At 42.3% G+C, this 14,182-nt stretch overlaps 1 protein-coding gene across 2 annotated transcripts in view; it reads right to left on the bottom strand.

The window, feature by feature from the left end:
* Positions 1-1,956: 1,956 nt before the first annotated feature.
* Positions 1,957-14,182, bottom strand: part of UBALD2 (UBA like domain containing 2) — a 33,504-nt gene continuing 21,278 nt past the window's right edge. For both annotated transcript variants that reach the window (XM_087955742.1, XM_026667510.2), the window contains one exon: positions 1,957-3,817. In XM_087955742.1, the coding sequence (XP_087811868.1) occupies positions 3,497-3,817 (321 nt within the window). In that variant the 3' untranslated portion in view covers positions 1,957-3,496. The remainder of the gene's footprint in view (positions 3,818-14,182) is intronic.

Below are 14,182 nucleotides of genomic sequence, written 5' to 3' on the forward strand. Positions count from 1 at the left end.
ATCTTTCACTTGTAGCACACGGGGCAGCAGATGCTACAAACACATTTTAGACAAGTTACAGCAGGGCTCTCAAACGCCCGGCCCATGGTCTGGATGCGTCACACGCTGGCCACGCCCAAGCTTGGTTTAGTGAAGGGGAAACACATCACAAGATGCTGCCGTGACGCTGTAAGTTTGACACCCCTGAGCTACAGCTTTCAGCCTCCTTGGCGTACATGATGAGCTCATCGTTGACAGCATTCATTTCAAGCCACAGACCAGCAGAGATGAGAGAATCAGGGCTCTGCTCCGGTTCATTCAGCTATCACTGCGGCCTTAGAACCATGTTGTCGGGCTTTTGTGTTAAATCCAGGTCACCAAATCAACTTTAACTGACACAAGGCGATTAGGCAAGAAGTTAACATTATTACTGAAAATTCAGCTTTGGCGGAGTAACTCCATGGCTGAACCTGGCTCTTCGCATCTTATTCTAATATTATCACTTCTGGACATCAACATACTGCCTGGGGACAACAATCTGCCTGCCAACAAGATCCTCAGCACTTGCCAAAATCTCTTCTCTACCGAATTTTAAATCATTTGAATTGAAAATAATGCACAAGAAGCTGGCACACTCAAAAGCAAAAGCCTCAAGCATAACCAGCACTTTCAACAATGCTTCTGGGGCCCACCTAATTCCCACAAGGATTGTTAAAAAATAGAATGGGGGAGATGGTAGCTCAAAGCTATGCTTTCCATTACAAAGACATTTTGTGATTGGCCACACACTCAAGAAGGCAGCTGGTTTGACACCACCATTCCTACCCTCTCAGAATTGCTGAGATGCCACTGGTCTGAAAAGACTGAAGATCCCTTTCAGTCAGAGGTAGACAACTGATAACATATGGATACATCTATGTTGTCCCTCTACATCAGGGGTGTCAAACTCAAGGCCTGGGGGACAGATGCAGCCCGCAGGGTGCTTAGATCTGGCCCGCTGGGCTGCCCTGGAAACAGCGAAGGACCAGCTCGCGATGCCTCTGCCAGCGAAAAGAGAGCTCACGAGGGCCATGTGCAGCCCTCCCAAGCTTCGTTTTCACTGACAGAGGGTTGCTGGTGGTTGTCCCAGCCGAAAATGGAGCTCTGGAGCCCATTTTCGCTGGCAGAGCACTCAGGCCAGCACAGGCGCCTCTGACACGAGTGACATCATGCTGGCCATGCCCACCTGGCCACATCCACCCCAGCTGCCCCGAGGTCAAACACAACCCTGATGAGACCCTCAATGAAATCAAGTTTGACACTCCTGCTCTACATTGTACTCAAAGTACTCCCTGAGGGATGAAACTGAAACTCTCAAACCCAACTTTCTTCTTTGGGTAATGTAGGTAGGGCAAAAGGTTGGTTTTAAGGGTGAAATTAATTTTTAATACCCGCCCAGGAAGTTTAAGGCGCCTGCTGCACCCCTTGCTAAGGGAAGCTCTCAGTCACTACAAGATGTCATTCTAGACTCTGGGGAAAGAATTATGTCAGCTTTGAAGGCAGCACATATTGTTTCCTGGTGGACCACAGGAAACTTTTTAAAAGAAAAAAAAACCCGAACAACTCAACAAGGGCAAAGTGCCACCACTCCCTCTGGCCTTCTCTGTAGGTTACTGGGTTATTCAGTTTCTTCACCGTTGGCTCTTCCTGATACTTCCTGGGCGGATTGCTCTGTTAAAACTCTTTAGGCTAAAGAATGTGGCATCAAAGTGTTTCATTTTTTTTAAAACCTGCAACATAATAGTAATTCTGAAGGAATGCAGATATAATACTGACAATTGTTGGCTTGTATGCACAAACTCAGCCGTCAGTTGCAACCTTACAATGTTGTCTTCTTATAAATTCTTAATTATGAGACTTAAAGAGACATCTTCCATTTTTACCTTGAGGGTCTCCACAACAAAGAATTGAAAGGACAAAAAACAAGGACCAGTCAGATTAAAAAAGTGTTTTTTTTTATTTTTAAATTAATAAAAAACCTTCAACCTGTTTAAGCAAGATTCTGATTTTAAAACCTAAAAAATGTAGAACCTCAACTCTTAGCCTGCCACTGGATTGAAGGGAGATGTTCAGGAGCCTTCCTTCAACAGATCCATCTTCTAGAATAGCTTGTGTCTCCGTAATGATGCATACGCCTTTGAAAATTTAAGCTGTTTCCCTTCTGGATGAGCCTCCCCAATGCTTAAACATTGTCCTTTTTAAAGGGAATCAGCCCGAGAGTTGAAGGGGGAAATTTTTTCCAAGAGGAAGGGAAGGGAGGGAAGGAGGACAAGAAGGTATTTCAGTTCATGGTAAGATACAAGTTTCAGTGATTTGGGATGTACCTGTTGCAGCCATCATGAAAGTTTCAATAGGCCAAAATGGGGAAATGTGGACAAAAAATTGTACTCAAGTTAGAGCATCTTCCCCCTTCTTAGAAAAACAAAAAGATAAAAACACCAGTAAAGGGGGTGGGAGAAAAATCCAGCCTGCTGCAAGGAGAAAGAGCGGGCTATCAAAATTATTTTGTTAGAGTGCACATATATTAATTAACTCCTGCCCGAGACATGAGAGCCAAAAATAGACTTCTTGTGTGTACACAAAGTTGTGGGCCAAACTCAACATGCTTCTTGAAGAGGAAAGTCCCCAAAGTGTCTAAGAGCAGAGGCATTTTTGCATTGTTTATTTATTTCCAGATTTTCCTGTGGCCCACAGGAGAAGTCTGTGGAGCAGCCTCTGCAGCATAAAATTAACAACAAAAATCGCCCCCACTTTGATGGGAGAGAGGAGGCTGGATTCCTTCAGCAGATAATCCTCCAAAATGCCCGTGTCTCAGCTGCAACCTCTTCCAGCCCCGGTCTCTTCACATAAGGACAAGGGCAGCTACAATTTTGGACACGTGGCTTCCTTCAATGACTCTTTTCCCAAGGCCCCTCAACCCTCTAGCTGCTACAGGTATTGCCACATCCCCGGGAACCAATGGGAAAAGAAGAGGACAACAAAAACAAGAGAACACCCCCCCACAATTTTTGACTCCCCCCCTCCCACACCTGCATGTTTCAAGGGAGGCCCCTTTATCCTGTTTTCAACGCAGCTGCCTCTCTTTCCAAGCAGCGTTCTTAGAATACCACCTGGATCTTTGCAATTCCGTTGCTTTCATTTGTGATGTATATATACATTAGATATATTTATATATTTATATATTATAGTTATATATATTTTTTTCTTTTTTAAAAAAAGAGAAGAGACCAGTTATTAACTCTCCTGAAGAGCGGATAGGGGAAGAAAAGAAGGAAAAGAAGAAAAGGATCATGGGGATAACTGATGACATAGCATCAATTTAAAAAACAAAAACCTATAAAATATTCCAGTGCGATCTTCAGAAAAAAAAAAAAAGCCTCCCCTCCCCCACATTTCCCGTGCCTCAGATTTGCCATATCCTCTCCCCTCCCCCACCCCTCTTGCCCCATCTTCTTTCCCATTCCGAAAACGTTAAGTCTTATCTCTGGCCATCCATTGCTGCCATGGCTTTCTGCTGGGGGGGTGCTGGCTGAGATACAGGAGGCCACATGGGCTGCTGATGATGAAGATGATGGTGGAGGTTGTGACTGGTGGGTGATGAAGGAGGGACCCAGGCAGGTTGATGGTTGGGAGGCGAAGAGGCCCAGAAAGGGCTAAAGCTCCCTGGAGGAGAACATGCCATGGACGTAATGGGACTATTGCTGCTTTGGAGATTCTCTGAAGTCCGCAGCTTGGAAAACATTGCTAGAGCGTCTGGGAAGTTGGGTGGTGTGGCTGGAGTATTGCTGGGTGTGCACATCTGAAGAAGACAGAAGAAGAACAGGATTATAATCAAGGACTCCCAACACTTGATCAGCATGGTAATCAATATGGCAGCACTCAGGGCAATAAGAAACAGTATTTAAACTACCCGTGTTTCTCATATAATAAGGCCGGGTCTTTTTTTTTTTTTTTTTTTGAGCCCCGAAAAAATGGCTAGGCCATCTTTTCGGGGGTGACTTAATTCCCCCCCCTTGCATCTTCGGGCGGGCAGCGACAGCTTGGATGTTGACCTCGGCATTGGTGGGGCACTTTGTATCGGGGTCAACGCAGGCAGCACCATATCCGGGTGTGCCACAAAAGTACTTCCTAACGGCAAGCCCCCCCACCATTCCCCCCATTTCGCATGTTTTAATATAGGCCTTAATTTGGGGGGAGGGGCTTAATTTCATTTCATGCCTATAAAACATGCTGGGACTTCCTATTGGGGGAGGCCGTATTGTTGGAGAAACAGGGTAGTCCCAACAACTCTCTACTTTTCTCTTGCCAAACACATGATACCTTCTAACTCAACCTTTTACATCTAACTCAAGTGAAAAGGCCCAACAGTGCTTTTTTTTCAGAGGCAACTGGACTTTCTTGTTGTTTTTTCTTTGAAGACTTTTCACTTTTCATCCAGCTCTGACAGGATAGTGAGGAATGGAAGTACTCCCCACCACACCATTCGAAGGGTGGCTGATAAAACTCTACAGCAGGGGTGTCAAACTCAAGGCATGGATGCAGCCCGTGGCGTGCTTAGAGCTGCCCTGGAAACAGTGGAAGGACTGGTTCGTGATGCCTCTGCCAGTGAAAACACAGCTCAGGCCCCAAGCTCCGTTTCCGCTGGTAGAGGGTTGCAACCCCAAATAAGCATAACGGTTAAAGGTAAGTTCTTACACCATTCTTTTCATTACTCTTTCCCTACCCTAACTAAAAAAATAGATGCTGAAAATGATTTTAAAGGGACAGTCTGTCACAGCTCTGCTTAGACAGGTGGCAATGGATTCTGCATGTGTACTTTTGATAAGCAAAAGAAAGGACGGGATACTCAGTAAGTGGGTAGGACATTTTTTAAAGACTAACCATTTCAATTAGCCTGTGAACTGCCCTTTATCTTATTTGTGGTTGAACTATCCTAAGGCCTAATTTGGCAAGATGCTTTTCATAGTGTAGGATGTGGTTTGTGGGTTCATAGGAACTCAACTTTCTCCTACAGTTCCTGGGTGAAGAAGGGAGAGAGAAAGGAGACACTATCTGTGGAACCCCCATAGTCAGAGGCGACTTGTCTGATAACAGCAGCAGGAATTCAGCAAGTAATAGATGTTTGTCACAAATTGGCTAATAGCTTGCTAGGTTTATCATTTAAGCATTCTTCTTGAGAAGCCCAATTTAAAGGAAAGGAAAATCAACCGCAGGAAAGAATATCAGCCTGCAGAAATAGCTGTTACGGCATCGATAACAGGGAAGAACAAGTGGCACTTGTTTAAACCAGTAGAAGAGCTAACAGCTTGGCCTGTCGCCCCCTTTTTTGTCCCCTTGACCAATCTACTTCTGATCAAAGCGCTAAAACCTTCCACTTGATATTAATATAAAAGCAATCTCATGAACGCTGCTTTTCACAAGCCTGGAGTTATGAATAGTCAGCAAAGAACAACCTAAGCACTAAAAGGCGCATATTGCCTTCTTTACCTGAGACAGACTGAAGCAGGGTTTCCAAAGGATAGTTAACTCTTCTGCTGAGGGGAGGAAAAAACTCCCTCTGCCCCCCTCCCTCCTGACTTTTACGGCAAGAAAGTTTAAGATCAAAGCTTCAATTTGAAAGAAGCCTGAATCTCTCTCTATTACGAATAAGGGAGGCAAGAATGATTGACTGCAAAAGTATTCACACTAAAGCTAGGTTCTAATGAATATATAATCAAGCATTAGAGTATTGCTGCCCAGATTATAAATAAATTGCAGGTGTTCCTGAAGCTGGTTAGTCAATGGAAGTGAAGTGTCTTCTGCAACTGGAGAGAACTGATGAAATTTCTATGGATTGCAAATTCTGTGGATTGCAAATCACAGAAATATTTTAGCCACAAGGAGAAGCGTACAGGTAAGTTGTACTGCAAATTTTCATTGGCCCACAACTTCTGACGTAATTCCAAAGAACGAAAGAGAGTCCCATATACTATGCCATCAAAAAAAAGCATGCAAATGAGCATTAATGCACGCACTTTGCATAATTTCCATTAACACAAGAAGTACTGCAGAACTGGTGACTTATCATCATGGGTATCACCAATGAGTAAACTCACTCTTACCAGGACACTTATATTTTCCTAGGTGGAGAAGACTGCTCTTTTGTATGTTGTACCATAACCAGGTTCCACTTAGGGGGAGGGGGAATTCCTTGCACTATTATTATATATCTCATTAGCATCCCTTCCGGCCCTGGGTGCTGCAGCAAATTTTTTGATTCATGGAGGCTCCTCCCATCTGGCTCTCAAAAAGAAATGATACTTCTGAGAGATAAGAAACAGCAAGATATGGTGGTGTTTGGAATTATGCATGTAATGAAACACTCCCAATTAATTGCCCTGCCCATTTTTCTGTCTGTCATATGGCATCTTCACTGCGTCTAGGACTGTACAAAACTCTCCCTTTGTGACTCATTTGGTGAACTAAATAGTAGGTTTTGAATAGTTTTTAACCCAAATCAAATCATGTGGTCTTCTGGTGTTTCGGTGCACATAGGAACCAATTCAAACATTTTTGTTCTGAAAATAAAATTCTGTGGAGGAGGAGGAGGGGGTTTCCTTGGGAAATGTCAGCAACAGCTGGGAAGGCAAGAAGACCTTGAGAAGATGGTGGAGGTGAGGTAGTGAACAAGCCATGTGAAGAGGGACCAACGCCCACCCATCTTGTTCTATTTGCCCTGTAAAATCAGTCTGAGATCCTGCTAGATGCAACTTTTGCCAGCGCTAAAACAACCAAGAGTCCAGGTTTTTTTTTTCCATTTGAACTGCAGCTAATCCAAAAGAATTCAGCAGAACTTCTGTAGTACAATTGGTTCAGGTTTCAAAGAAAAGTTTTTTTGTTTTGTGCACACCCCAATTTCGTCCTTCTATTTTGCAATCCACTTAGATGCTCTTTCAAGGATCCTTTTTACTAAAAAGAGGCTCTTGCGGCTACAGAAATTCTGATGAATTTAACAACTGGAGTAGTCCAGACCTTCCATCTAATTTAGGTTCTGAAAGGGGTTAGGTATCTGGACAATCCATTAATGATAATACTGTCATTTCAGTAGGTGAAAGAGTGGGTGCTAAAAAAGTTTTTTTTAAAGCTACCACAAGAGTCAATCGCAGCAATTATGGTTCTCCCTGAAGAAACTGTCCATGGAGAGACCGCCATAAAAAGACTGATGTGATGGGGCACCATCTTTCCTCTCACACTCTCTGGATTCTGTCATTCAATTTGGGATGCAGAAATTCATTCTGTGCCTGACCTGCGCGTTAAAAATTAACTATTCCAGGATAAGGATACCTTGAAATAAAAATACACCCAATATAAAGAAGATGCTTTAAGACTGCTAAAAGCATACAGTACAAATCTACTGCTGGATATTGATAAATGTACAAAATCATGTTAAGAATTATTAATCAAGGAGTGGAAGCGAAGGATGGTTAAAATCTTCTGGTTCTATAAACCAGGGGTCCCCAACCACGGTCCGGACGGTCCCGGTCCGTGGAACAAGTCCTACCGGGCCGCTGGTTTGCTGGCGCCGCCATCTTTTTTGATGAAAAAGTGCTTCCGGTGAGCTTTTCCGTAGAAAGCTCACCGAAGCACTTTTTCATCAAAAAGATGGCGGCGCTATGCTCGGTGAGCTTTTCCGGTAGAAAGCCATTTCTACCCGGAAAGCTCATCGAGCGCTAAAGCGCCGCCATCTTTTTGATGAAAAAGTGCTTCCGGTGAGGTCACCGAAGCACTTTTTCATCAAAAAGATGGCGGCGCCCAGCTGATGCCGGTACCGAGCCGCGGCATAAGAAAGGTTGGGGATCACTGCTATAAACTGCATGACAAAAAAAAAAAAAAAAAAAGCCTGATCTGAACACTTCCAGAATGCTCCCATCCCAGGATTTAATGCCTTCAGTCAAACTCTTTGGGAGGGCCATGCTTTTCACGCTATATTCTAACTGGGTACTTCAACAACATTTTAGAAATATTCTGCTATTCTGGTGGCACAACCTGTCATAGTCTACCATCCTGGCATCTGCTTAGATCCCTCAGTGCCTTCTGTCTTTTAAAAACCTACATTCAAGAGCTCAGTTTGAGATGCACACCAACTTGAAACATCAAAGATGGAGGCCTCCCAGCCTACATCTTGGCTGTTACACAACATGCTTAATTGTTCTCAGTGCTACCATCTATCTTCCTTGCTGGGTGAAATTCACACGCATCCTTATATCCTTTGTTTTGAGAATGAATGTAGGCCTGCCGTATTCTGTTTGCTAATTTTTATATGTTGCATCCACTCAAGTTTTCTTTTTATAAACGAGATTCTCTCTCTCCCCCTCGCCTTTTTGAGAAAAGGACCCATTTTACCAATAAAGGAGAATATCTGCAGCACAGGGTCCCTGATGCTCTCTGTGTTTGATTGCTTTATTGCAGGCATTTCATTATCCAAACTAGGTAACATCATCTGTGCCTAGTTTGGGTAATGAAACATCTGCAAGAAAGCAACGAAGCTCAGAAAGCATCAAGGACTCATTTTAGCTTGAACGGCACACTAAGAAAACTACCATTTCATTCTGGGTATCTTAACTACAGTACACAAGGCTGAATCTATAGGGTTAGAGGATAGATACCAAAGAACTGTACCAAATCTCCATTCCCCAACATTACCCTCATTCCTCCTATAAAATGAAACAGGTTGAAAAGTAGGTGGACTTATATGCTCACCTGTTGTTTACATTCAATGGCGGATGGGAGAGCAAGGGTGCCCGTTCCTCAACCCTACTAAAAACAAACACTCCCTGAAACTCTTCCAGCCAAGAGACTGAAAGCCTGCCAATAATGTATGCTTATTAAGCCTTGCTCACCCATTATGATGCACCTGCATAATGAGATGTACCCATTTATTTACACAACAATGTATTTCCGAAACAGCAACTCTGCCAACCAGTCCAGTACTATCTTTCAAAAGATATGATCTGCAATTTCTTCATACCATGGGAATGGCTTCTGTATGTTTTCATTTACTTAGCAAATGTTCTATATGATCCTGTACACAAGCTGGGGAACTGTACATTCTTTCATGGATTAAAGCTTATAGACTGGAGCTCATTTGCCTCCCCATCCAGTTGAGTAACAGCTACATGTTTCCATCAGCTGAAAGTATATTTTAAAAAAATCTTCATATTTTGTGTCCTTAGTCGTATAAAACATTTCAAGGTGTAACTTTTTCTTCAATAGGCTTGTTCCAGGATTAGTTAGAATTTCACCCTGTTCCTCACTAGTATTTTGAATTTTTACTGAGCTGTTTACAGATTTTGCATCAATTTGTTTTAGACTTCTGAAAACCCTAGGATTCCCCAAGCTTAGATACATGCATGGTGTGTGTGTGTGTGTGTGTGTGTGTGTGTGTACACTCATTCATTCATTCATTCTAATAGCAATGTCCTACCTGACAATGACTACTTCAGCTTCAACCATAACAACACAAGAGCACACAATAGATACAAACTCAAAGTTAACCGCACCAAACTTGATTGCAGGAAATACGACTTCAGCAACAGAGTGGTCAATGTCTGGAATACTCTACCTGACTCTGTGGTTTCTTCCCCAAACCCCAAAAACTTTAACCTTAGACTGACTACTATTGACCTCACCCCTTTCCTAAGAGGTCTGTAGGGGGTGTGCATAAGCGCACCAATGTGCCTACCGTCCCTGTCCTATTGTTTCTTTTATTTTTCTTATATATATCCATGTATTCATAACTATGTTTTTACTTATACCTATTATCTTGTAAGCAATTGACAAACCAAATAAAAATAAAAATAAAATAAAATGGTCACTGGGAATCGAAAATAACTTGATGGCACATAACCAATCCATCAGTTTAGCACAGTTCCAAGACTGTGGTTGGTGTGTGTTACTAGGTAGGGAGGATATATGACCCAAGAATGCTCATGCATGATATGATGTAAAGGAAGAATCATCATATTGATCTAGCTTCAGGCTGTGGAGATAATCAACATATTTATAAACTTAAAAGAGAATAGAATTGCTAGTAGTTTTCTAAAAAATGAAAATTCTCATACTTTCAGGTGAAAATCCATGTAGAAACTGATCAAAGATTCTGTGAGGGTTAGAGAAATTTGCCTTAAGGCAAGTAATTTCAACTGACCTACTTCTTCTAGCACCAACTTTACATGTGGTGCTTCACAGAGGCATTATACAATGCACATTCTCTTTCTAACTTCCTTTCAAACGAAGTTGTATACCCAAACCTATCGGTTTGATCCAGACCACACACATTCATTTTTTATTCATCAAATCAATCTCAATCTCTCTCCCCTGCTCTCCGTTTAATAACCAGCTGTCCATCCATCAAAGCTGTTTTTCTCCAATGTTCCTGTCATTATAAGTACAGGGTCATTAAAGGAGATATCTGGGGTTCTTTTTATATAGGATGGGATTCCATTCTGTATCTAGCCAGGGACCCCTGCCATGTTAACATCACAAAATAATTGTACGTTATTGAAAATAGTGATATGAATACTGTAGAAAAAAAGAATACTGATCTAATATCCTATCTGATGGAGGTTCATTGCAACCTTAACATTTGTTTTAAGCACTACTATGGAACTAATGGAATGGTGGTAGTGAATCACCAAAAGACCTTTTGTGGAAGCATTAAACAAGTGATTTAAGTGTTTCAAGGCAGAAACACAATATACCTAATACTCTATACATAGGACACCGTTCTCACAAATTTGTGTCCCACCATATGTGCTCAGACTAAAGATTCCACTGATCAAAAGTTGGCTAATAATTCTGAGAGTTATCATCCTAACATCCTGGGAGACCAATGACTGGGAAAAGCTCTTAGATCTCCTGTGGATAAATGATTCAATGATCTAACCTTTTATATTACCTTGGTACCTTAGCACCTTTATTCTTCTGCCTCACAGCATATTGATATTATTAACACCTCTGCTTTCATAGTCACCATATAAAAGTAGGCAAATCACACTACAAATAAACCTGATTTCAAAGAATTAAGAAAACATTGCATTTCAAAATGTTCTTTTAAAACAAAGACCACTCTATTCCTCCCCCAATGTGACTTCATTACAGATTAACAACCAGTATCTAATCTCAAACAGCTGAATGTGTAAAACATAGGCTCTGGCTGCCAAGTACATCTAACCTGGATCTGTTTTTAATTTCACACTAGCAACTTTAAAAGAAAATCCCCTTCAAGCAGGCCCAAAGTATATTTTCAGTAACTTTTGAATGTATTTATGTCTGTCTGTCTGTCTGTATTATTTTTTGTGTGTGTGGGTGCTGTTTCTAAAAGTGAAGAGAAACTACAATTACAGTAACCATGGTGTGTGTGTGTGTATGTGTGTGTGTAAACAATTACATACATTACATACATGTGTATGTGTGATAAATCACGTGTTTTATCTTGACACATGATTCTGGGTAGCAAACTATGTAAGAATCAGAATAATCACAACAAATACAAAAAAAATTAAAATACACAGCAGCTGAGACAGCTAAGTAACACAGGCCCAATCTCTAATACAGCCAGGAGACAGGTCCCCTTACACACCTGGAGCCACAGGCTGTATTGTGGACAAGGCTTTCAGGAACCACAAAGGCTGCAAGACAGTCTCACTTCTGCCGTTTATCCTGCTCAGGTTCTCTCTAGCCTTCCCCACCATAGTCTGAACTGCTAACCCCTTCACCAGGCTAAGCTAACAATGTGATTTTTCAAGGTCAAACACAAGGAACTTCTAGGTGACTGAAAAGACTTCCAGGTGATTGAAAAGATGGGGGCAAAGGGCACTGCTTGAGAGTCTTGTGACTGTAGGGACAGGCCCATGCTGTTTTCCTAGCAACAATAGGGAAGGGCTTTGCCACTTTCTTCCTCTGTTTGTTTGTTGTGGTTGTTTTACTCCTCAGTTTAACTTTTAGCTTTCAAATTTCACAGGGACCTCTTAACCGGGTGTCATCTAGGCTTCAACTTGCTCAGCTAGAGCCATTACTTCTTTTATGTTTTCTTTATGGTACCAACTTGCCAGCTTAAATTTTGGGCAGAAGTGCCCTTAATGCAAAAATGTTAGCCTTACTTCACAAAAGAAAGACTCTGGGGCTCATGTTGCCATTTCCCCCTCAAACCGGCAATAATAGTACATTAAGAAAAACAAACTAACATCAAACTCAAAGTACAGTTGCATGCTTTCTCCTTCTCTCTCTAGAAAGTTGGGGCCACGTTAACAACAGCATAGTGATCGAGCAGCAGCATAACCACAACAAAACAGTTACAAAACAAGCCAACAGTGGCTCTTCTCCATCTTGCTGTTCTGAATGAGTTACAACTGATCTCTCCCTCCCCAACACCTCCCTCTCCACCAATCCCACATATAACTGGGCTTGGCGAAATCCATCATCAAAAAGGAAGTCTTTTTACATTATACAGCACCTCTGTTTGGGGATATACACAGACACAAATATATACATATGGGTGTGGGTCTGTAAAGAGGTGTGCAAACAAAACACAAAGTGCAGCCGCTTTTTAATTTTAGAAACAAAAGAGGCTTCTTGCAAGCAGTTAGGTCCATGACCTCTCTCTCTTTTCAAGCTATGTCCCTTCAGATAAATGCATGTGGGTTGGGACTGGGTCAGAGACAACAGGCTAAAGCAAAATCATCTGTTGCATATGTGGAATGAGCTAAAGCAGACTCCCCTTGCCTAAGGCTCTCCAGAGATGTGATGGACTTCAAATCCCACAAGCCCTTGGCCACATAGCATTACTGATACTCAACTTATCTGAAAGAAAGCAGATTGAAGGATATTTAAATAATATGGGCTATATAAAATTATCCTATCTACAAACATCTTTCATCTGAAGGGCTCTAGCAAGCTTAGACCAAGGCTTTGGTAAGTAAGTTAACATTGTGACTTGCCCATGGCAAGCCAAGTGGAGGAAGGGGATATGACTAGATCTGGGCCAGAAGGTAATGTAAGAACACCATGTTGCAAAACAAAAAACAACATCAACTCTGTGATATGTAGACTAATCATATTAGCAAGCATCAGACTGCTTTTCCTTCCCATATACAAACAAATTCAGCCAGCAGCTTGCATCATCACAAATCCTCTGGAGACGCCGAAACAAAAGATTGTGGAAGTTTTCCCCTCATCAAGCTTCTTTACTTCCTGGTAAACTGTGACCATTCCGTTCTAATTATAACTTCTCAAACACAAAAAACACTTTTTTTACTGTAGTTCTCAACTGCAGGTCTGGTGCAAGGATGATGTGTGTGTGTGTGTGTTTTTTTAATGGTGACATTACACCTCTTTTTTTCAGTGGGAGGTGGGGAAATGGTGAGGCCAGGTACAGGAGGGAAAAAATATGAATTATTCTCTATGTAAAAAGAAAGAAAGAAATATAGAACTGGGGGCTCCCCAAACCTTGGTCTGTGGACTGGCTGCGACATGCCAGAAATTGGGCCAAGCAAACAAGCAAATCCTCATCCGTGAAATGCAGGCAGCACGTGAAATCACACCCTTTCAGTCCGTGGAAAAATCTTTCTCCACAGAACTGATCCCTGGTGCCCAAATATTTTTGGGCAGAGCACCGATATAGAATATATCTCTGAGATATAGAAATACTAGAGCTAGATTCAACCATAAAAGCTCACCAAATCGGACTTCCGGTGGCATTTCCATCGTGGACAAATCTCTGTGCTCTCCCCCGTTGGAGGGCTCCGAATGGGGATGGAACCACCCTGGAGGGGTGATGAAGAAGGGGGAGACTGCCTGTCGGGTTGAGGGGAGCCACACCTCCCCCCCCCCACCAAGGCTAGGTATACTCCCTCTGAAGACAGGCTGTAGCAGTGGTCAAAAATGGCCACCCCGAAGACGGAAGGCTAGCCAGGACACAAAATTGTGCTGGAGTGGTGAAGTAACAGACAGTGTGGAGACCAGGCAAACCAGGTGCAGTATATGGACATTAAGGTACCCCAGAATGAAGATTTAAAGTATTTTTTAAAGAAAGACTGCAAAGGCGGTGACCAGAGAGAGTGGGGAAAAAAATGGAAACAGATGAAAGTGGCTTTGAACTTTGAAAAGAGTCAAATTGAAGGAGGAA

This window comes from Notechis scutatus, chromosome 2, assembly GCF_049901735.1.
Source record: "Notechis scutatus isolate UNSWTSFEM ecotype Mainland chromosome 2, rNotScu1.2, whole genome shotgun sequence".
In the NCBI taxonomy this organism is placed as follows: Eukaryota; Metazoa; Chordata; class Lepidosauria; order Squamata; family Elapidae; genus Notechis; species Notechis scutatus.